This window comes from Rana temporaria, chromosome 8 (genome assembly GCF_905171775.1).
Source record: "Rana temporaria chromosome 8, aRanTem1.1, whole genome shotgun sequence".
NCBI lineage: Eukaryota > Metazoa > Chordata > Amphibia > Anura > Ranidae > Rana > Rana temporaria.
In genome coordinates, this window is record NC_053496.1 from 174897553 (window position 1) to 174922399 (window position 24847).

The following is a 24847-nucleotide window of genomic DNA, read 5'->3' on the forward strand; positions in this document are numbered from 1 at the left end:
GTAAGGAGAGAGCAGTACGGAGGGTCCACCTAGATCCCCCATCATCTGATAAACACATAGAAACAATGTATTCAGTCAGTGTGTGTGTTTCCTACAGATGGATCCAGTAATCGGAACCCACCAGAGAGATGTCCCTGTCCTCTGTATTCCCGGGATTCCACACAGGAAGATCTCACCATCCCTCACCATCATCAGGTAGGTGGGAGTGAGGAACCAGAACTCAAAAAGTATTCTAAGCTATAAGAGGACATTCTTCTATATAATCTCTTGTTTCCTATTTCAAATGCTTTCTATTATCTTTGGGGTTTAGGGTGAAGAACTGAAAGACATCAAAGGTGAAGAAGAAGAGAGGTTGGTGAGTGGAGATCAGCAGTCTATGGTGGAGGGGGAGATGATTATGGAAAGTAAACAGGAGGAATCTTCTCTCTATATAGATCAGGTGGGACTGAGCAACTCGAACTCAAAAACAATTCTAAGGTATGAGGGGTAATTTTTCTATGTAATATCTTGTTCCTTTTTACAAATGTATTCTATCATCTTTGGGGTTTAGGATGAAGAACTGAAAGACATCAAAGCTGAGATCAAAGAGGAAGAAGAGTCTTTGGTGAGTGGATCTCAGCAGTCTATGGAGGAGGGAGGTCCTATGTATTCCCGGAATTCCACACAGGAGGATCACACCATCGCTAAGCAAGATGAGGTACGCGGAGACCTAAAATGCACTCAGAGCTATGAGATGACATTATTCTATGTAACTATGTTTTCTTCTTTATTAATTAATTCTATCATGTTTGGAGTTTAGGGTGAAGAACTGAAAGACATCAAATTTGAGATCAAAGCGGAAAAGGAAGAGATGTTGGTGAGTGGAGCTCCCCCACCAGAGAGATGTCCCCATTCTCTGTATTCCTGGGATTCCACACAGGAAGGTCACACCATTCCTCACCATCATCAGGTAGGTGGGACTGAGCAACTAGAACTCAAACAGAATTCTAAGGCATGAGAGGACACTTTTCTATGCAATCTTTTGTTCCTTTCTTACAAATATATTGTATCATCTTTGGGGTTCAGGTTGAAGAACTGAAAGACATCAAAGCTGAGATTAAAGAGGAAGAAGAAGAAGAAGAAGAGAAGTTGATGAGTGGAGATCAGCCGTCTTTGGAGGAGGGTTGTCCTCTGTATTCCCGGGATTCCACACAGGAAGATCACACCATCCCTCACCATCATCAGGTACTGTAAATGGGATGGACCATGTAGACCTAAAAATGTATTCTAAGCAATCATATTACATTCTTCTATATAATCTCTTGTTTCCTATTTCAAATGCTTTCTATCATCTTTGGGCCTTAGGGTGAAGAACTGAAAGACATCAAAGGCGAAGGTAAAGAGGAGGAAGAAGAGAGGTTGGTGAGTGGAGATCAGCAGTCTATGGAGGAGGGGGAGATGATTACGGAAAGTAAACAGGATGAACCTTCTCTCTATATAGATCTTCGTAAGTATTAATCACTAAATGCAGAGAGAGAGTTCACATTTTCATTTTACTTCTATAAATAATGACGTCATGTCCCCACAGGAGATACTGTAACCATATGAAAGGTCCATCTCCATTCCTCAAAGTAACGTCATGTTCCCAACAAATGAGGAGGAGATACTGTACATCATATGAAAGGTCCATCTCCATTCCTCAATATAACGTCATGTTCCCAACAAATGAGGAGGAGATACTGTACACCATATGAAAGGTCCATCTCCATTCCTCAATATAACGTCATGTTCCCAACAAATTAGGAGGAGATACTGTAACCATATGAAAGGTCCATCTCCATTCCTCAATATAACGTCATGTTCCCAACAAATTAAGAGGAGATACTGTAACCATATGAAAGGTCCATCTCTATTCCTCAATACAGTGGAACCTCGGATTACGAGCATAATCCGTTCCAGGAGAATGTTTGTAATCCAAAGTACTCACATATCAAAGCGAGTTTCCCCATTGAAGTCAATGAAAATGAAAATAAATCCTTCCGCATTGACTTCAATGGCATGCAATACCACATGTGGCCAGAGGCGGGGGGGGAGGGGGGCACCGGAGAGCCTCGAAACATCCGAAAAGGCCCGAGGACACCTTGGCAAACCTTGGAAAGACTTTGTTCCTGAGGTTTGCTGAGGTCAGCCGAGCTGTCCTCTGGCCTTCCCGTGCATTTCCGAACGGCGCAGATCGGCTGTGATCAGCGCCATTCGGCTCCGCGGCTCCCCCCCACCTCAGGCCAGACGCGGTACTGCTCACCGCTTTGGCCTGAATTGTGCTTGTTTTGTGAGACACTCGCAAACCGAGTTACGATTTTTAAAAATGGAGTGCTCGCATTGCGAAACGCTTGTTAACCGTGTTACTCGCAATTCGAGGTTCCACTGTATAACGTAATTTTCCCAACAAATGAGGAGGAGATACTGAGATTGCAGGCTTGGCTGGCTTAAATCAGTTTGGTCTCCACCCAGAGACTGGCCACATTAATCACTTTGCAGGTGAACAGACAGACATGGAGAAGGCCATATGAAATGTCCATCTCCATTTCTCAATATAACGTCATGTTCCCAACAAATGAGGAGGAGATACTGTACACCATATGAAAGGTCCATCTCCATTCCTCAATATAACGTCATGTTCCCAACAAATGAGGAGGAGATACTGTACATCATATGAAAGGTCCATCACGGTTGTCAGAATTTTTATAACACTTTTTTAAACATTCCTTTCCAACAGATGGACACTGTGTACGGAATATGAACACCTCAGATGGACACTGTGTACGGAATATGAACACCTCAGATGGACACTGTGTACAGAATATGAATACCTCAGATTCTTCTACCCATGAAGGAGTTCACATAATAGACAATTCATTGTCAGGTTTAGCGTGCGGGAAATCTTTCACTGACAACAAAGCACTTGTTAGACACCAGAGAACTCGCACACAAGAACAGCCTTCTTCCTTCACCAAGGGTGGGAAATGTTTCACTAAGAAAGAAAAAGGTGTTACTCACCAGAACATTCAAACAGGTGACCTTTCTTTTTCCTGTTCAGAGTGCGGGAAATGTTTCCCTAAAAAAGGAAGACTCCTTATTCATCAGAGAACTCACACAGGCGAGCGTCCCTTTTCCTGTTTAGAGTGTGGGAAATGTTTCATTCTAAAAGGAAGACTGCTTATTCACCAGAGAATTCACACAGGGGAACGTCCCTTTTCCTGCTCAGAGTGCGGAAATTGTTTCGCTCAGAAAGGAGGCCTCCTTAAACACCAGAAAATTCACACAGGTGAGCGTTCTTTTTCCTGCTCAGAGTGTGGGAAATGTTTTACTCACAAAGCGGGCCTTTTAAGACACCAGAGAAAACACACAGGTGAGCGTCCTTTTTCCTGTTCAGAGTGCGGGAAATGTTTCGCTCAGAAAGGAGGCCTCCTTGTACACCAGAGAAGTCACACAGGTGAACGTCCTTTTTCCTGCTCAGAGTGTGGGAAGTGTTTTACTCACAAAGTGAGTCTCTCTTATCACCAGAAAATTCACACAGATAAACGTTCTTTTCCCTGCTCAGAGTGTGGGAAATGCTTTACTAAGAAAGAGGGCCTTTTTCAACACCAGAGAATTCACACGGGTGAGCATCTATTTTCTTGTTCAGAGTGTGGGAAATTTTTTACTCACAAAGAAAGCCTTTTTCAACACCAAAGAATTCACACAGGTGAGCATCTTTTTTCATGCTTAGAGTGCGGGAAATGTTTTACTCAGAAAGGAAAGCTTACTACTCACCAGCGAAGTCACACAGGTGAGCGTCCTTTTTCTTGTTCAGAGTGCGGTAAATGTTTCGCTCAGAAAGGAAAGCTTACTACTCACCAGAGAAGTCACACGGGGGAGCGTCCTTTTTCCTGCTCAGAGTGCGGGAAATGTTTTACTCGCAAAGAGGGCCTTTTTCAACACCAGAGAATTCACACGGGTGAGCGTCCCTTTTCCTGCTCAGAGTGCGGTAAATGTTTTACTCACAATGCCGGCCTTTTTCAACACCAAAAAATTCACACAGGTGAGCGTCCTTTTTCTTGTTCCGAGTGTGGGAAAAGTTTCATTGTGAAGGAAAAACTACTAAAACACCAGAGAATTCACAAATGAAGAGGAGAATCTGTACACCATATGAAAGGTCCATCTCCATTCCTCAATATAATGTCATGTTTCCAACAAATGAGGAGGAGGTACTGAGAATGCAGGCTTGGCTGGCTTAAATCAGGTTTGGTCTCCACCCAGAGACCGGCCACATTAATCACCTTGCAGGTGGACAGACAGACATGGAGAAGGCCATATGAAAGGTCCATCTCCATTCCTCAATATAACGTCATGTTCCCAACAAATGAGGAGATACTGTACACCATATGAAAGGTCTATCTCCATTCCTCAATATAATGTCATGTTCCCAACAAATGAGGAGGAGATACTGTACACCATATGAAAGGTCCATCTCTATTCCTCAATATAACGTCATGTTCCCAACAAATGAGGAGGAGATACTGTACAACATATGAAAGGTCAACCTCTATTCCTCAATACAGTGGAACCTCGGATTAAGAGCATAATCTCTTCCAGGAGAATGCTCGTAATCCAAAGTACTAGCATATCAAAGGGAGTATCCCTATTGAAGTCAATAGAAACTAAAATAATTTGTTCCGCATTGATTTCAATGACATGCAATACCTCATGCCGCCAGAGGCGGGGGGGGGAGCTGGAGAGCTTCGGAACCCGCCGAAAAGGCCCGGGGACACCTTGGCAAACCTCGGAAAGACATTGTTCCTGAGATTTGCCAAGGTCAGCCGAGCTGTCCTTGGGCTTTTCCGTGCATTTCCGAACGGCGCCAATTGGCTGTGATCGCCCCCCCCCCCCTCAGGCCACTGAACACCACTTTGGCCTGAATTGTGCTAGTTTTGTGAGACAACACTCGCAAATCAAGTTACGATTTTTAAAAATACAGTGCTCATATTGCGAAACGCTTGTTAACCACGTTGCTCGTAATCCGAGGTTCCACTGTATAACGTCATGTTCCCAACAAATAAAGAGGAGATACTGAGATTGCAGGCTTGGCTGGCTTAAATCAGGTTTGGTCTCCACCCAGAGACTGGCTACATTAATCACCTTGCAGGTGGACACACAGACATGGAGAAAGCCATATGAAAGGTCCATCTCCATTCCTCAATATAACGTCATGTTCCCAACAAATAAGGAGGAGATACTGTACACCATATGAAAGGTCCACCTCCATTTCTCAATATAACATCATGTTCCCAACAAATGAAGTAAAGGAAGCCCCATTTGCATCCTCACAATACAAATGTCTCCTTTTTTCTGGTTTGCATTTACTTTTTTTGTACGATTGTATCAAATTGTGTGCTAGAACTCTGAAACTGTTGAGTGCTGTACCAGCATATATGACTTCTGAATGTTAAATACTAAGTATACTTAAAATGCAATATATTCTCCAACAAATTGTCACTGTGTACAGAATAATAATAATAATCAATAAAAGTTAAATGTGACAGTTGGGAAAGCTGTCAGAGAATGTAGTGTGGATGGTGGAGTAGAGCTGTCGGAGAATGTAGTGTGGATGGTGGGGGAGAGCTGTCGGAGAATGTAGTGTGGATGGTGGAGGAGAACTGTCGGAGAATGTAGTGTGGATGGTGGGGGAGAGCTGTCGGAGAATGTAGTGTGGATGGTGTGAGGAGAGCTGTCGGAGAATGTAGTGTGGATGGTGGGGGAGAGCTGTCGGAGAATGTAGTGTGGATGGTGGAGGAGAACTGTCGGAGAATGTAGTGTGGATGGTGGGGGAGAGCTGTCGGAGAATGTAGTGTGGATGGTGGGAGGAGAGCTGTCGGAGAATGTAGTGTGGATGGTGGGGGAGAGCTGTCGGAGAATGTAGTGTGGATGGTGGGGGAGAGCTGTCGGAGAATGTAGTGTGGATGGTGAGGGGAGAGCTGTCGGAGAATGTAGTGTGGATGGTGGGGGAGAGCTGTCGGAGAATGTAGTGTGGATGGTGGGGGAGAGCTGTCGGAGAATGTAGTGTGGATGGTGGGGGGAGAGCTGTCGGAGAATGTAGTGTGGATGGTGGAGGAGAGCTGTCGGAGAATGTAGTGTGGATGGTGGGGGAGAGCTGTCGGAGAATGTAGTGTGGATGGTGGGAGGAGATCTGTCGGAGAATGTAGTGTGGATGGGGGGGGAGAGCTGTCGGAGAATATAGTGTGGATTGTGGAGGAGATCTGTCGGAGAATGTAGTGTGGATGGTGGAGGAGAGCTGTCGGAGAATGTAGTGTGGATGGTGGAGGAGAGCTGTCGGAGAATGTAGTGTGGATGGTGGGGGAGAGCTGTCGGAGAATGTAGTGTGGATGGTGGGGGGGGCTATTTTTAATGACCAAATTAGAATTTTTAATTTTTATTTCATTGTCTGCATTTCTAGAAGGTACAATAGGCAGATATTACATTGTATGTAACATATTATCCTACAAAATGTAGACTGTAGTATTTGTATTCTACACAAGGTGGTGATATCACTTCTTGTGTGTGAAACTCAGACAGGAAGTGATGTCACATAGAAGCAGGAAATTCCGGGTGATCGTTGAGTTGGGAGGAAGTAGAGAGACAATTGGAAACCGACAGCAGAGGAGGTAAAAGAAACCGAAATATCGAACCATCTATCTAACTGTCCATCCAGAACCTTTCGTTTATAGACCAGATACGTCCTAAATATAGAACCATTTATCCAACTGTCAATCCAGAACCTCTGGTTTATATACCAGATACGTCCTAAATATAGAGCCATTTATCCAACTGTCCCTCCAGAGCCTCTGGTTTATATACCAGATACGTCCTAAATATAGAGCCATTTATCCAACTGTCCCTCCAGAGCCTCTGGTTTATAGACCAGATACTTCCTAAATATAGAGCCATTTATCCAACTGTCCATCCAGAACCTCTGGTTTATAGACCAAATACATCCTAAATATAGAACCATTTATCCAACTGTCCATCCAGAACCTCTGGTTTATAGACCAAATACATCCTAAATATAGAACCATTTATCCAACTGTCCATCCAGAGCCTCTGGTTTATAGACCGGATACATCCTAAATATAGAGCCATTTATCCAACTGTCTATCCAAAGCCTCTGGGACATTATCCAGTAACAGACAAGGGATGTGTCTGGATGGTGACTGTATCATTGTGTGTGTCAGGTTCCTATAAGGTGTCAGGATGTCACTGTCTATTTCTCCATGGAGGAGTGGGAGTATTTAGAAGGACACAAGGATCTCTACAAGGACGTCATGATGGAGAATCAGCCGCCCCTCACATCACCGGGTAAGAGGAGACTTTATTGTAAAGGAGAGAGCAGTACGGAGGGTCCACCTGGATCCCCCATCATCTGATAAACACATATACCTAGATTCAGGTAGGGCGGCGCATCTTTCCGGAGGCGTATCGTATTTACGCTACGCCGCCGTAAGTCAGAGAGGCAAGTACTGTATTCACAAAGTACTTGCCTCCTAACTTATGGCGGCGTAGCGTAAATGCGGCCGGCGTAAGCGCGCCTAATTCAAATGAGGATGGGGGGGGTGTGTTTTATGTTAATTACTCGTGACCCGACGTGATTGACGTTTTTTACGAATGGCGCATGCGCCGTCCGTGTACTTATCCCAGTGTGCATTGCTCCAAAGTACGCAGCAAGGACGTATTGGTTTCGACATGAACGTAAATTACGTCCAGCCCCATTCACGGGAGAAAACAACGTAAAATTTTCAAATTTCGACGCGGGACGACGTCCATACTTAACATTGCGTGCGCCTCATAGAAGCAGGAGCAACGCAACGCCGAAAAAGCCTTACGCAAACAACGTAAAAAAATACCGCCGTGCGCATGTATGTGAATCGGCGTATCTAGGTCATTTGCACATTCTACGCCGAAAATGACGGAAGCGCCACCTAGCGGCCAGCGGAAATATGCACCCTAAGATACGACGGCGTAAGAGACTTGCGCAGCTCGTATCTTAGCCTAATTTAGGCGTATCTGGTTTCCAGAATACGCTTAAATTTACGACGGCGTAAATTCAGAGTTACGACGGCATATCGACTGATACGCCACAGTAACACTTACTGAATCTAGCCCAATGTATTCAGTCAGTGTGTGTGTTTCCTACAGTTGGATCCAGTAATGGGAACCCACCAGAGAGATGTCCCAGTCCTCTGTATTCCCGGGATACCACACAGGAGGATCCCACCATCCCTCACCATCATCAGGTAGGTTGTAATGAGCATGGAGACCTCAAAAACAATTCTATGGTATGAGAGGACATTTTTCTGTGTAATCTTTTGTTCCTTTTTTTTTACAAATGTGTTCTGTAATCTTTGGGGTTTAGGGTGAAGAACTGAAAGACATCAAAGTTGATATTAAAGAGGAAGAAGAAGAAAGGTTTGTGAGTGGAGATCAGCAGTCTATGGAGGAGGGTTGTCCTCTGTATTCCTCGGATCCTACACAAGAAGATCACACCATCCCTCAGCAAGATCAGGTACATGGGAGAAAACATGGAGACCAATGTTCTCTGAGCTATTATAGGACGTTCTTTTATTTAAATTTGTTTTCCTCTTTCAACCATCTTTGGGGTTTAGGGCGAAGAACTGAAAGTCATCAAAGTTGAGTATAAAGAGGAAGAAGAAGAGAGGTTGGTGAGTGGAGATCAGCAGTCTATGGAGGAGGAGGAGATGATTATGGAAAGTAAACAGGAGGAACCTTCTCTACAAATGGAGACAAGTAAGTAAAAAACACTAAATGCCGATACAGTTACATTTTTTCCTGTAAAATTGCTAGTCTTTTTTTTAATATTTTCTGAGATACAATATTAATTTATTAAAAACCATTACCTGTGGAATACTATTCAACATTTTTAAAGCACTTCTGAAAAGAATCCTTTCTGTATACAGAGGTTAAAAAAAAAATTATTTCCAAAAACACAGTCTGTTCTTCCCATGTTAACCACTTCAGCCCCGAACCATTTGGCTGGCCAAAGACCAGAGCACTTTTTGCGATTCGGCACTGCGTCGCTTTAACTGAAAATTGCGCGGTCGTGCGACGTAGCTCCCGAACAAAATTGACGTCCTTTTTTCCCCCACAAATAGAGCTTTCTTTTGGTGGTATTTGATCACCTCTGCGGTTTTTATTTTTTTGCGCTCTTAACAAAAATAGAGCAACAATTTTGAAAAAAAAGCAATATTTTTTACTTTTTGCTACAATAAATATCCCCCACAAATATATAAGAAAACAATTTTTTTCCCTCAGTTTAGGCCGATACGTATTCTTCTACATATTTTTGGTAAAAATAAAAAATCGCAATCGCGTTCATTGATTGGTTTGCACAAAAGTTATATCGTCTACAAAATAGGGGGTAGTTTTATGGCATTTTTATTAATATTTTTTTTTTTTTATACTAGTAATGGCGGTGATCTGCGATTTTTATCGCGACTGCGACATTATGGCGGACACATCGGACACTTTTGGCGATATTTTGGGACCATTCACATTTATACAGCGATCAGTGCTATAAAAATGCACTGATTACTGTGTAAATGTGACTGGCAGGGAAGGGGTTAAGTGTGTCCTAGGGAGTGATTCTGTTAGGATAACTGTTAGGGGGCGTGGCTTACTGTGACACGACACTAATCCGTGTCCTGTCACTAGGCAGAACAGGGAGATGCTTGTTTACATTGGCATCTCCCCGTTCTGCAGCTCCGTGACACAAGATCGCAGGACACCGGCGGACATGAAGTCCATGGGTCCTGCGGGCACGATCACGGGGCTCGCAGCAGGGGCGCGTGCGTGCCCACAAGGCAGCAAATTTAAAGGGACGTACCTGTACGCCAATTTGCCTGTCCGTGCCATTCTGCTGACGTAAATGTTCGCGTGGCGGTCCTTAACTGCTTGCCGACTGCCCACCGTCATATTACGGCGGCAAGTCGGCTCCCCTGCGCGAGAGCCCGTAGCTCTACCTCGGCTCTCGCGCAGGCCTCTAGGGGACCCGCGATTGCTTGTTACAGAGCGGGGACCGGGATTCTGTTCCCCAGTCCTGTCAGGGGGGAAATGCTGATCTTCTGTTCATACAATGTATGAACAGAAGATCAGTGATTTCCCCTAGTGAGGCCACCCCCCCTACAGTTAGAACACACCCAGGGAACATACTTAACCCCTTCCCCGCACCCCAGTGTTAACCCCTTCACTGCCAGTGGCATTTTTATTGTAATCCAATGCATTTTTATAGCACTGATTGCTAAAAAAATGCCAATGGTTCCAAAAATATGTCAAAAGTGTCCGCCATAATGTCGCAGTCTCGAAAAAAAAACACTGATCGCCGCCATTACTAGTAAAAAAAAATATTAATAAAAACACCCCCTATTTTGTAAACGCTATAACATTTGCGCAAACCAATCAATAAACGCTTATTGCGTATTTTTTTTTTTTACGACAAATATGTAGAAGAATACGTATCGGCCTAAACTGAGGAAAAAAAACGTTTTTTATATATTTTTGGGGGATATTTATTAAAGCAAAAAGTAAAAAATATTATTTTTTTTCAAAATTGTCGCTCTATTTTTGTTTATAGCGCAAAAACTAAAAACCGCAGAGGTGAACAAATACCACCAAAAGAAAGCTCTATTTGTGGGGAAAAAAGGGTGCCAATTTTGTTTGGGAGCCACGTCGCACGACCGCGCTATTTTCAGTTAAAGCGACGCAGTGCCGAATCGCAAAAAGTGCTCTGGTCTTTGGGCAGCAATATGGTCCGGGGGTTAAGTGGTTAAAAAAAGATTAGAGGAATCCTTATAACACCTTTTTAAACATTCCTTTCCAACAGATGAACACTGTGTACGGAATATGAATACCTCAGATGGACACTGTGTACGGAATATGAACACCTCAGATGGACACTGTGAATATGATACCTCAGAGGAAGATCTTATTGTATCTCCAGATGATGGACAAGATAACGAGACAGCACAACATTCTTCAAGAACAAATTCTTTTGGTCAAATAACACATCACGGACCTTACTGTTTGGAGACATTGATGGATCCCTCAAATCCTGAGGAATCCTCTGATCATTCCCATAATAGGACTTCAGACAGTCATCTAAAATCTCACAGTGTGGATAGATCAACAGATCCCTCTAATTCCAAGGAGTCTCCTTTATATGATGGAGGAGTTCATGTAGGAGACAATTCATTGTCATGTTTAGAGTGTGGGAAACCTTTCACTGACAACAGAGCACTTCTTAGACACCAGAGAACTCACACACGTGAACATCCTTCTTCCTCATTGGAGTGCGGGATTTTTTCCACAAACAAAGGAGACTGTCCTACAGACCAGATAAATTACATAGGCGAGCATCCATTTTCCTGTTCAGAGTGTGGGAAATGTTTCAATAAGAAAGGAAAACTTGATAGACACCAGAGAATTCACACAGGTGAGCGTCCTTTTCTCTGTTCAGAGTGTGGGAAAGGTTTCACTAAAAAAGAAAAACTTATCATACACCAGAGAATTCACACCGGTGAGCGTCCTTTTCTCTGTTTAGAGTGCGGGAAAGGTTTCACTAAGAAAGAAAAGCTTACTGCTCACCAGAGAACTCACACGGGTGAGCGTCCTTTTTCCTGTTCAGAGTGCGGAAAATGTTTCACTCAGAAAAATATCCTCCTTACACACCAGAGAATTCACAGGGGTGAGCGTCCTTTTTCCTGTTCAGAGTGCGGGAAATGTTTCACGGAGAAAGGAGGCCTTATTAGACATCAGAAAACTCATACGCATGAGCGTCCTTTTTCTTGTTCAGAGTGCGGGAAATGTTTCAGTCAGAAAAGAATCCTCCTAATACACCAACGATATCACACAGGTGAGCGTCCTTTTTCCTGTTCAGAGTGCGGAAAATGTTTCACAGAGAAAGGAGGCCTTCTTAGACACCAGAAAACTCATACACACGAGCGTCCTTTTTCTTGCTCCGAGTGTGGGAAATGTTTCATTGTGAAAGAAAAACTTCTTAGACACCAGACAACTCATACACACGAGCGTCCTTTTTCCTGTTCGGAGTGTGGAAAATGTTTTACTCAGAATAGAATCCTCCTAATACACCAGAGACTTCACACAGGCGAGCGTCCTTTTTCCTGTTCAGAGTGCGGGAAAGGTTTCACAGATAAAGGAGGCCTTCATAGACACCAGAAAATTCATACGCACAAGCGTCCTTTTTCCTGATCTGAATGTGGGAAATGTCTCAATGAGAAAACAGAACTTCTTATACACCAGAAAAGTCCCACAGGTGAGCACCCTTTCAAATGTTCAGCGTGCGGGAAATGTTTCATGCAAAAAGGAGACCATCTGAAAACTCGCATGGACGAGCATCCAGTTTTCTGTTTTGACTGTGGGAAAGGTTTCACTCGGAAAAGCATAATACTTCGAGAATTCACAAGGGTGACTATCCTGTTTCTTGTTCAGAGTGTCAGGAAAAAAAATTTATGGAAAGAAAGCCGGGTTGGACACCAGAAAATTCAGTGATGTAGTAAAGAAGGATACTTAGTCAGTTTAAGCCATTTCCCGTGAAATAGTATTCGACATTTCTACACCTCTTTCAGCAAAGTATCCCTTTTCTCCAAAAACAAACCGTCTGTGCTGCCCTGACTCCAGACAGAGAACATCCCATCATTCAGTAATGAAAAGATAATGAAACCTGAATAGTTGACAATAAAATTATTGTAGATACACCTAACCCACCTTCTAATGGTCGCAATAATGGTGGTGAAGGTATTGTAGGCCTTATGGTATACAGATCTTCAGTTTTCCCCCCAAAAATGTAATCGTTAAATTTACTACACTACCCAATGTTCCCAACAAATGAGGAGGAGATACTGTACATCATATGAAAAGTCCATCTCCATTCCTCAATATAACGTCATGTTCCCAACAAATGAGGAAGAGATACTGAGATTGCAGGCTTGGCTGGCTTAAATCAGGTTTGGTCTCCACCCAGAGACTGGCCACATTAATCACATTGCAGGTGGACAGACAGACATTGAGAAGGCCATATGAAAGGGGTTATCTCTATTCCTCAATATAACGTCATGTTCCCAACAAATGAGGAGATACTGTACACCATATGAAAGGTCCATCTCCATTCCTCAATATAACGTCATGTTCCCAACAAATGAGGAGGAGATACTGTACACCATATAAAAAGTCCATCTCCATTCCTCAATATAACTTCATGTTCCCAACAAACGCATCAGCGGTAAAAAGGATCATTATCTCGGACTAGAGAAATGCCTTACTTTGATAGAAAATTGGACGACGGAGAGTTATCTTAAACTCAATGGAGCAAAAAGAGAACTTCTGCTGTTCCACGCTAACTGCAAGAGACCAGCGACGGCGTCATGGACGCCCCCGCCCATTTTGGGACAAATCATTACCCCTAGGACCAAAGTCAAAAGCCTCGGAGTCACCTTTGACTCCGACATGACAATGGATGCACAAATTGGCTCAGTAGTCAGCGGATCTCACCATATGCTGCGCCTGCTACGTAGACTTATCCCCTTCATCCCAAAAGAGGACACATCGGTCCTCGTGGGAACAATAATCAACTCCAGCCTTGACTATGCAAACGCCCTGTATCTAGGTCTTCCAAAATACCAAGTTGCTCGTCTACAAATTGTCCAGAAGACGGCAGCACGACTGAGAACAGGGAAAAAACCCTGGGAATCAATCTCTGCCTCCATCAGGTCCCTTCACTGGTTGCCCGTGAAGGACCGGATCACATTTAAGGACCTCTGCCTGACGCACAAATGTGTTCAAAGAATCGCTCCCCAATATCTATGTGAGAAAATAAAATACCACAACCCCAATCGTGTTCTCAGGTCAACTAACCAAAATCTACTTCAAATCCCAAAGGCCCGTTATAAGACAAAAGGAGAACGGAGATTTGCAGTGCAAGGACCGCGACTGTGGAACACATTACCAACCGATATCCGAACGGAAATGAATCACCTGGCTTCAGTTTGCATATGTAGCGCTATACAAGTTTTTCATTCATTCATTCATTCATACTGTACACCATATGAAAGGTCCATCACCATTCGTCAATATAACGTCATGTTCCCAACAAATGAGGAGGAGATACTGTACATCATATGAAAGGTCCATCTCCATTCCTCAATATAACGTCATGTTCCCAACAAATGAGGAGGAGGTACTGAGCTTGCAGGCTTGGCTGGCTTAAATCAGGTTTGGTCTCCACCCAGAGACTGGCCACATTAATCACCTTGCAGGTGGACAGACAGACATGGAGAAGGCCATATGAAATGTCCATCTCCATTCCTCAATATAACGTCATGTTCCCAACAAATGAGGAGATACTGTACATCATATGAAAGGTCCATCTCCATTCCTCAATATAACGTCATGTTCCCGACAAATAAGGAGGAGATACTGTACATCATATGAAAGGTCCATCTCCATTCTTCAATATAATGTCATGTTCCCAACAAATGAGGAGGAGATAATGTACACCATATGAAAGGTCCATTTCTATTCCTCAATATAACGTCATGTTCCCAACAAATGAGATAGATTTGTTTGCATTATCACAGTACAAATGTCATCATTGCACAATGACTGTTATCCAGTTTGGTTTGAATGTGTTTTATCCTTTTTCTGATTTGTATTTATACTTTTGTTATAATTGCTCTCCATTCCATGCCAGAACTCTGTGAAACTGCTAAGTACTGTACCAACATAAATGACTTCTGAATGCTAAACACAAAGCATACTTTAACATTTTTTAATAAATTGCTTTCAAACAAATGGTCTCCAAGAATAAATTTTATTGGTCAAAATATGTCACAGACCTTACCATTTGGAGGGATCACCTCTGGAATCTCACAGCGTGATTAGATCATCAGACCCATCTAAACCTATGGAATCTTCTTCATGCCATGAAGGAGTTCACACATAGTTCCCAACTGTCCCTGATTTTGAGGGACTGTCCCTGATTTGGAGAAATGTCCCTCTGTCCCTCATTTTGGTCTGATCTCTACAATTGTATATAAAATGCACTTTTTATCTATCAAAAAGGGTTTTCCATCGCTAAACCTTTCAGCTGATTTCTAAATTGCTTGTAAATTCCAAAAGCCAATATGAAGGAATAGTAGTAGTAAAAAAAGCACTTGTGGGTTTAAACAATCTTGTTTTTTGTACAATTCTCCTTTAAGGGGCGTGGCAAGGGGTGTGTCCTATGCCTGCATACTTTTGCTGATAGGTGTCCCTCATTCCCATCTCAAAAAGTTGGAAGGTATGAGTTTTTAATAAAAGGAACGTTTTTTGGAGTGCGGCTGTCCAAGTTTTCCTCCGTATTTTTTCAACAAGTGGTTTCAGGTTGGAAATCAAGCGAAAGCGTAGTCGTGGAACATGCTAAAGGTCAGTAACAAGTGGTTGCAGGTTGAGATCAAGCAAAAATGTAGTCAAGGAACAAGCCAAAGGTCAGTAACGAGTGGTTACAGGTTGGGATCAAGCGGAAATGTAGGCAAGGAAGAAGCCAATGGTTGGTAGCAAGTGGTTGCAGGTTGAGATTAAGCAGAACTGTAGTCGAGAAACAAGCCAAAGGTCGGTAACGAGTGGTTACAGGTTGGGATCAAGCAGAATGGTAGTTGAGAAAGTAAAGTGGTACCAAAGATATAGATGCCACAAAAGTTCATGTGAGGAGCAAAGGGTTCAAGAGAAACAAGGCAAGGTTGTCTCGGGTAAGTTGTCCAGCAACTCGGGTGGCTCAACAAGAAATTATACTACCAGGCATAGCAGAGGTTGCTGGTTCAGATCTGGGTCCTAACAAAAGCGTACGTAAGTCCTCCATTAGAAATCCCTGTAGAGAAAGAAAAGAGAAAAGAACGAGAGGGTATGCAGGTTAGGGGAAGGGGGTAGAAAAAAAAGGGAGGTCAGGGAGAATGGATTTTTACTACTATAATAGAGCCTGAGCAGACACCTAGATCCTTTTACATATGAAAAGTCACTCAAGTGTTTCTTGTGTTTAGAGTGCTGGAAATGTTTAATTCAGAAAGATGACCTTCTTACACACTAGAGAATTCACAAAAAACCTTTGTAACTCTCTGAGCCTGAGATTCTCCATGGGCGAGGGAGCATATAGAAGTCATGTACAATACACACCAATATGTCTTTGGGGAGAGTGGCGTGGTAACATTAGTAGTGGTTTGCATTATTTCATGTTAATATGGTCCTTAAAGCATCCAGAGTGTATACGCCTTCATGTGTGACTCATGGGCACAGTTAAGAATCAAAGGGAACTGAAACTGGAGCATGCTCAGTAGATTAAAGCTGCTCTGCAGTATCTTCAGCTGCAGCGGGGACACAGACAAGGAAGGAGGGTCAGTGAACAGCAGGATCAACCAGGTTTTTGCAGAATACAGAAAACTTGTCTCATAGTCAGAGTGAGTATTATCAGCATGTACTGACAGTTTTTTATTAAATGGGTTTAATGACACTTTAAATTACTATTATAATATTGTTGCTTTTTCATGAATTTATTTTAAAAGGAGGGGATTTGATCCCAGGTATAATCTGTGTGTGAAAACAAAAGAATGAGTAATGAGTATGCTGGTGGTGATATTAAAAGCAATGCAAAAATATGGAAATATACTGTATATATTCAGTATATACCGTGTATATGATTGTATTTCACGGACACAATTCTTATTTTCCTTTCTTCGTTTTTGTATTGTCTGCATTTATATGAGGTACAATCTGTATTAAATATTGTATGTAACATCGTAGAATTCTGCACTACATAACATATTTTCCTCAAAGAATAGATCTAAGTGGAACGCACACACAGGAAGTGTTGTAAGGTAGACAGAGGAAGTGATGTCACACAAAAAAACAGGAAGTTTCGGGTGAGAGGAGAGTTGGGAGGAAGTAGAGAGGAGACATTGTTGGAAGTGGCAGCAGAGGAGGTAATAAGATATTATTTTATATTTACACCCAGTAACCCCCCGTCATGTCCGTCCTCTTCCTCCATAGTCACTGTGATTCTGTCATGGTTTATAGACCCGATACATCCTAAATATAAAACCATTTATCCAACTGTCCATCCAGAGCCTCTGGTTTATAGACCAGATACATCCTAAATATAGAACCATTTATCCAACTGTCCATCCAGAGCCTCTGGTTTATAGACCCGATACATCCTAAATATAAAACCATTTATCCAACTGTCCATCCAGAGCCTCTGGTTTATAGACCAGATACATCCTAAATATAGATCCATTTATCCATCCTCCATAAAGCGGTCTCGGGGTTCTTGCCTCTCATCACTGTGAGATAATGGACACCCCGTCTTCTCTGGATCAGGAGATGGAGGTCAGACCAAATGTCTCCAGTCCTACAAGACTGTCCAGTGATTTTCTCTAGTTCCTGGTTTCTTAAGCCTTGTACACACGATAGGTTAACCAGAGGACAACGGTCTGAAGGACCGTTGTCATAGGTTAACCGATGAAGCTGACTGACGGTCCGTCACGCCTACACACCATAGGTTAAATAACCGATCGTGTCAGAACGCGGTGACGTAAAACACAACGGCGTGCTGAAAAAAAACGAAGTTCAATGCTTCCAAGCATGCGTCGACTTGATTCTGAGCATGCGTGGGTTTTTAACCGATGGTCATGCCTACTAACGATCGGTTACCAATCCATAGGTTCATTTTAAAGCAAGTTGGCTTTTTTTTAACCGAAGGTTAAATAACCTATGAGGCCCACACACGATCGGTTTTGACCGATGAAAACGGTCCACAAGACCGTTATCCTCTGATTAACCTATCGTGTGTACGAGGCTTTAGGGTTCTGTTTTGTGTATCAGAGATGAGTGCGGGATTTTGTGTTCTAGTACTTGTGATATCTAAGGCAGCACTGGTAGGCAGAGCAATCTTCTGCCCGGCAGTATCTACATAGTTCCAGCAGCAGTAGGAGACAGTGGTTGGACACAGACTTTGTACAGACTTCTGCAAGGTAAGTATTTTATGACACTCCTAGAATGGAGGGAGATGAAGCTACAGCGACAGGAGATACACAAGCTTTAGTTGTGAAATTTGATTATCTGTATTTATTCCACATTACTTCTAACCTCAAATGGGAAAGAAGGGTTATGGAAAGTATGTAGACTATTATGTTTTTTATTTTTTTTACACAGGAACATAATATAGTGAAGAAAGCATTTGGTGATCCACCCATCACAGTGCCTCCCCCTCACTGCCTGACAACAGAGGTAACCAGTGCCAAGAAGATTCTAGAAGTCACCAACGAGATCATCGAGTTGCTGACAGTAGAGGTGAGCGGTGCCGGGAATTCTGGGACATTATCCAGTAACAGACAAGGGATGTGTCTGGATGGTGACTGTATCATTGTGTGTGTCAGGTTCCTATAAGGTGTCAGGATGTCACTGTCTATTTCTCCATGGAGGAGTGGGAGTATCTAGAAGGACACAAGGATCTCTACAAGGACGTCATGATGGAGAATCAGCCGCCCCTCACATCACCGGGTAAGAGGAGACTTTATTGTAAGGAGAGAGCAGTACGGAGGGTCCACCTAGATCCCCCATCATCTGATAAACACATAGAAACAATGTATTCAGTCAGTGTGTGTGTTTCCTACAGATGGATCCAGTGATGGGAACCCACCAGAGAGATGTCCCCGTCCTCTGTATTCCCGGGATTCCACACAGGAGGATCACACCATCCCTCACCATCATCAGGTAGGTGGGCAGAACACAAATGGACTTTAGAGTGTATGAGAATATACTCTCTTAGCCTATTTGTGTGCAGGTTTTTTTTCTATTTTATTTTTTTTGTTTAGCATTATGAACAGATGTATGTGAAAGTTGAGGTAAAAGAGGAAGATAAGGAGACGGGTTATCCAGATTCTACGGAGGAAACTTGGATGTTGGTGACACCTAAAAAGGAAGAACCTTCTCTAGATATCGGCACAGGTGAGTAGTGAACACTAAATTCAGGAACTGTTCAAGAATATAGATTGACAAGTGAATATATGTAGATCTTCACATTGGGTAATGTGATATCTAAAGAATGTCATGATGGAGAATCAGCCGCCCCTCACATCACCGGGTAAGAGGAAACTTTATTGTAAAGGAGAGAGCAGTACGGAGGGTCCACCTAGATCCCCCATCATCTGATAAACACATAGAAACAATGTATTCAGTCAGTGTGTGTGTTTCCTACAGATGGATCCAGTAATGGGAACCCACCAGAGAGATGTCTCCGTCCTCTGTATTCCCGGGATTCCACACAGGAAGGTCACACCATCCCTCACCATCATCAGGTAAGTATGACAGCAGCTAGAACTCAAAAAGAATTCTAAGCTATAAGATGTCATTCTTTAATGTAATCTCTTGTTCCTTTTTACAAATGTGTTGTATCATCTTTGTGGTTTAGGGTGAAGAACTGAAGGGCATGAAAGTTGAGATTAAAGATGTAGAAGAAGAGAGGTTGGTGAGTGGAGATCAGCAGTCTATGAAGGAGGGGGAGATGATTATGAAAAGTAAACAGGAGGAATATTCTCTACATATGGACACAAGTAAGTAAAAAACATTAATAAACCCACAGTTTATCCAAGTGAAGGCAGAAACCCATATAAAGCAAATTTTACTCCAGCAAATAAAGGATTTAGTCCTGATACCAAATGGTATTAAGATAACGCTGAGATTCAACCTTCTACCATGTTTTCCTACAAAAACTGGTAGCCATGTATATTTTATGAGATAAACTACTAAGTCAGTAAAAAAAAAACATTACCTGTGTCACACTATTCTACATCTTTACAGCTCTTCTACCAAAAATCATTCCTTGTATAGAGAAAGTCACATCCTTCTGTAAGGAAAGCAAATGAGGAGATACTGTACACCATATGAAAGGCCCATCTCCATTCCTCAATATAATGTCATGTTCCCAACAAATGAGGAGAAGATACTGTACACCATATGAAAGGCCCATCTCCATTCCTCAATATATTGTCATGTTCCCAACAAATGAGAAGGAGATACTGTACACCATATTAAAGGCCCTTCTCCATTCCTCAATCTAATGTTATGTTCCCAACAAATGAAGAGGAGATACTGAGATTGCAGGCTTGACTGGCCTAAATCAGGTTTGGTCTCCACCCAGAGACTGGCCACATTAATCACCTTGCAGGTGGACAGACAGACATGGAGAAGGCCATATGAAAGGTCCATCTCTATTCCTCAATATAACGTCATGTTCCCAACAAATGAGGAGGAGATACTGTACACCATATGAAAGGTTCATCACCAAACATCACAAAGGTCTCTTTCCATTCTCACAGTAACAATATCATCATCAGTGCACAAACACTGTTTCCCAATGAAATTTGGGTAGATTGTCTCCTTTATGTGACTTGTATTCAAATTGTTTGTTATGATTGCACCTAATGCTATGACAGAGGTCTTTGAAGTTGTTAAACGTTACATCAAAATAATTGACTCCTGTATGCAAGACTGGAAGAATCCTTATAACACTTTTTTAAACATTGCTTTCCAACAGATGGACACTGTGTATGGAATATGAATACCTCAGATGGACACTGTGTACAGAATATGAATACCTCAGATGGACACTGTGTACGGAATATGAACACCTCAGATGGACACTGTGTACGGAATATGAACACCTCAGATGGACACTGTGTGCAAAATATGAATACCTCAGATGGACACTGTGTGCAAAATATGAATACCTCAGATGGACACTGTGTACAGAATATGAATACCTCAGATGAAGATCTTATTTTATTTCCAGGTTATGGACAAGTTAATGGGACAGCACATTCGCCAAGAACAAATTCCTTTGGTCAAAATATACATCACAGACCATATTGTTTGGCAAAATCAATGGATCCATCTAATCCTGAGGTTCATAATATGACTTCAGATTCTCATCTAAAAATTCACAGTGTGGGTAGATCAACAGATCCCTCTAGTAAGTCTTCTTTAAATCATGAAGGAGATCGTATAGCAGGCAATTCATTGTCATGTTTAGAGTGCGGGAAACCTTTCACTGACAACAGAGCCCTTCTTAGACACCAGAGAACTCACACACGTGAACATCTTTCTTCCTCATTGGAGTGCGGGGATTTTTCCACAAAGAAAGGAGACTGTTCTACAGACCAGATAAATTGCATAAGTGAGCATCCCTTTTCCTGTTCAGAGTGTGGAAAATGTTTCAACAGGAAAGGAAAACTTGATAGACACCAGAGAATTCATACTGGTGAACGTCCTTTTTCATGTTCAGAGTGTGGGAAATGTTTCACGCACAAAGAGAACCTTCTTAGACACCAGAGAATTCACACAGGTGAACGTCCTTTTCTGTGTTTAGAATGTGGGAAATGTTTTGCTAAGAAAGAAAAACTTATTTCGCACCAGAGAACTCACACGGGCGAGCGTCCTTTTGCTTGTCCAGAGTGCGGGAAATATTTTACTCAGAAAAAAGTCCTCCTTGTACACCAGAGAATTCACACAGGTGAGCGTCCTTTTTCCTGTTCTGAGTGTGGGAAATGTTTTACAGCGAAAGGAGGCCTTCTTAGACACCAGAGAATTCACACACATAAGCGTCCTTTTTCCTGTTCAGAGTGCGGAAAATGTTTCACTCAGAAAGAAATCCTCATAATACACCAGAGAATTCACACAGGCGAACGTCCTTTTTCCTGTTTAGAGTGCGGAAAATGTTTCACAGAGAAAGGAGGTCTTCTTAGACACCAGAAAACTCATACACATGAGCGTCCTTTTTCTTGCTCCGAGTGTGGGAAATGTTTCATTGTGAAAGAAAAACTTCTTAGACACCAGACAACTCATACACATGAGCGTCCCTTTTCCTGTTCAGAGTGCGGAAAATGTTTTACTCAGAAAAGAATCCTCCTTATACACCAGAGAATTCACACAGGCGAGCGTCCTTTTTCCTGTTTAGAGTGCGGGAAAGGTTTCACAGACAAAGGAGGCCTTCATAGACACCAGAAAATTCATACACATCAGCGTCCTTTTTCCTAATCTGAGTGCTGGAAATGTTTTAATAAGAAAATAGAACTTTTTATACACCAGAAAAGTCACACAGGTGAGCACCCTTTCAAATGTTCAGAGTGTGGGAAATGTTTCATGCAAAAAGGAGACCTTCCTACACGTAAGAAAATTCACACGGACGAACGTCTGCTTTTCTATTTTGAGTGTGGAAAATATTTTACTCAGAAAAGCATAATACTTACATAAGAGAATTCATGAGGGTGACTATTATTTTTCATAAACTTCTTGGAAAGAAAGCTTGGTTGGACACCAGAAAATTCACTGCTGAAAAGCAAAGAATCCTTTCTGTATACAGAAGGTAAACCTTTTTTCCTTAAAGAACACACTGTCTGTGCTGCCCTGACTCCAGACAGAGAACTTCACATCACTCAGTAAGGAAAAGATTATGAAACCTGAACTGTTGACAGTAAGAATATCATCGATGTATCTATTCCACAACCCAATGGTTCCAGCAATGGTGTTGAAGGTATTCTTCCAGTTTTCTGTGAGGCCGTATATTTGCGTATCCTCCATTGTTTCGGGTGATGCGCCACATGGTGTGCACCCAGCACAGAGACCAGGATCTCACGGACAGCCCCGGGCCCGTATTAATGATCAGGACCTGGAACTCCCGATTCCAGACCACCTGATTGCTTTGATAGTCTCTGGTTGGTTATCACAGTGATCAGTCACTGAAGCCCGCCCCCCATTTTTTTTTGTGTGAATGAAGGAGAGAGATAGGTAGTCTGGCCATGGTGTTAGACCTGCGACATGAAGCTGTCTTCTACAACCTCACCTTAGTAGCAGAGTTTGGCTGTTCCTCACCTAGTTTTTGAAATGTAATCTATTTTTTTTTTTAACAGAGGTAATCTTTATTTTTAAGTTTAACCTCTTCACGCCCACTGCATGCAAATATCAGATAGCCAATCAGAAGCTATCACCGTGATCAGTCACTGTTAAGCCTGCCCTCCCATTTTTTTCATTGTGAATGGAGGAGAGAGATACATAGTTTTTCCATGGTGTATCACCTGTGACATGAAACTGTCTTCTACAACATCACCTTTGTAGCAGAGTTTGGCTGTTCATCGCCCAGTTTTTTAAATGTAATCCTTATTTTAAGTTTAACCCCCTTTATGCCGACCGCACGCATGCATATATTCGGCCCCACTGAACTGGGCTTTTTTCAGTGGGGCTGCATATATGCATATCTCCCTTTGTGCTGGGAGCGCATCACACAGCGCACTCCATGCACAGAGATCGCGGTCTCACTGAGAGCCCCGGGCCCCATACTAATGATCAGGACCTGAATCTCCTGATTCCAGGTCACCTGATCGCTGTGATAATCTCTTCTTCCTTGTGTGTGTGTGTTGTATCAATAGGTAGGATAAAAAAAATGCTATTCATGCTATTCTTGGAGAGAAAGCCTGGCTAGACACCAGAAAATTCACTGCTGAAAAGCAAAGAATCCTTTCCGTATAGGGAGGGTGAACCTTTTTCCCTCCAAAAATACACAGTCTGGTCTGCCCTGACTCCAGACAGAGAACTTCACATCATTCAGTAAGGAAAAGATGATGAAACCTGAACTCTTGACAATAACAACGTCATCAATGTATCTACCCCACAACCCAATGGTTACAGCAATGCTGGCGAAGGTATTCTTCCGATGCCGAAGGGAAGAAAGCATGAAAATAGGAGTAAAACAGCATGGTGAGCTGACCATAGACACAATAATATTGTTCCAGATTCTCACCCAGTTTTATGCCTCCTACACAGCTGTTTCCGCTTCATGGAATGACTGCGTTTCAACCTACATATGCAATTGATGATCATTAGCACCTGCTTGGCATAATTAATTAATCATACATCTGACTCCAATCCTACAAAATCCCTGACTGTGTGAGTTTGCTCACTTTGCATTTTGTAAAATTTATAAAAAAAAAAAACAATTAAATATATATTTTTGAAATCATTTTTACTTTACAGCATTTCTTCACACCAAATATTGATTGATTTCATTTGAAATTCTCTCCTCTTCAGTCACTTTCTATTTTGTTCAATGATTAAAAATAAACTGTTAATACTTCTATTTCTGAAATCATTCTTCGTTTTTTATTACCGTATTTATCTGCCTATAGCGCGCACCGGCGTATATCGCGCACCCCTAATCTAGAAGGGAAATTCCTGAAAAAAAAAAATTACTTACAGTTTTGGTGTCTTGCCCGGCGTCCATCGGCGGCCTTGTTCGGTCCGGCGGCAGTGCGCGAGGTCCGTCCAGCCTTCCTTGTGGCGTCCGTCCAGGTGTCCGTCTGCGGTTTCCTCGCCGTGTCGGTCCAGGTGTCCGTCTGCGGCTTCCTCGCAGGGTTCGTCCAGGTGTCCGTCTGCGGGGTCCGTCCAGTCCTCCATCCGCACGTTGCCCGGGGTTGCAGCGGTGTTCGTTTTTGAATTAGGCGCCGAGAGGAGCCGGATTTCCTGTTTGTTCGGCTCCTATCGCGTGGCGGCTCGGCTCTAGGCTGCGGCGCTCGGCGCCTAATTCAAAAAACAAACACCGCTGCAACAGTATCGGCGTATATCGCGCACCCACGATTTTCCCCTGATTTTACAGGGAAAAAAATGCTCGGTATACGCCGATAAATACAGTAATTCTTAAATTTCACACCTGCCTAAAACTTTTGCA

The 24847-nt window shown here is 42.6% G+C and overlaps 2 protein-coding genes across 2 annotated transcripts; both read left to right on the plus strand.

The window, feature by feature from the left end:
• Nucleotides 1-284: 284 nt before the first annotated feature.
• LOC120909475 (oocyte zinc finger protein XlCOF22-like) lies at nt 285-24233 on the plus strand. Its single transcript, XM_040321251.1, has 8 exons — nt 285-439; nt 551-682; nt 935-949; nt 1066-1224; nt 1345-1486; nt 2756-2854; nt 10910-10975; nt 20732-24233. Exons 1-8 carry the CDS (start codon nt 377-379, stop codon nt 22162-22164), a joined length of 2109 nt encoding a protein of 702 aa, XP_040177185.1. The 5' UTR covers nt 285-376; the 3' UTR covers nt 22165-24233.
• Nucleotides 10993-12991, plus strand: LOC120909486 (gastrula zinc finger protein XlCGF17.1-like). The gene has a single exon (XM_040321262.1). The coding sequence runs from the start codon at nt 11122-11124 to the stop codon at nt 12292-12294; it is 1173 nt and encodes a 390-aa protein (XP_040177196.1). The 5' UTR covers nt 10993-11121; the 3' UTR covers nt 12295-12991.
• Nucleotides 24234-24847: the final 614 nt, after the last annotated feature.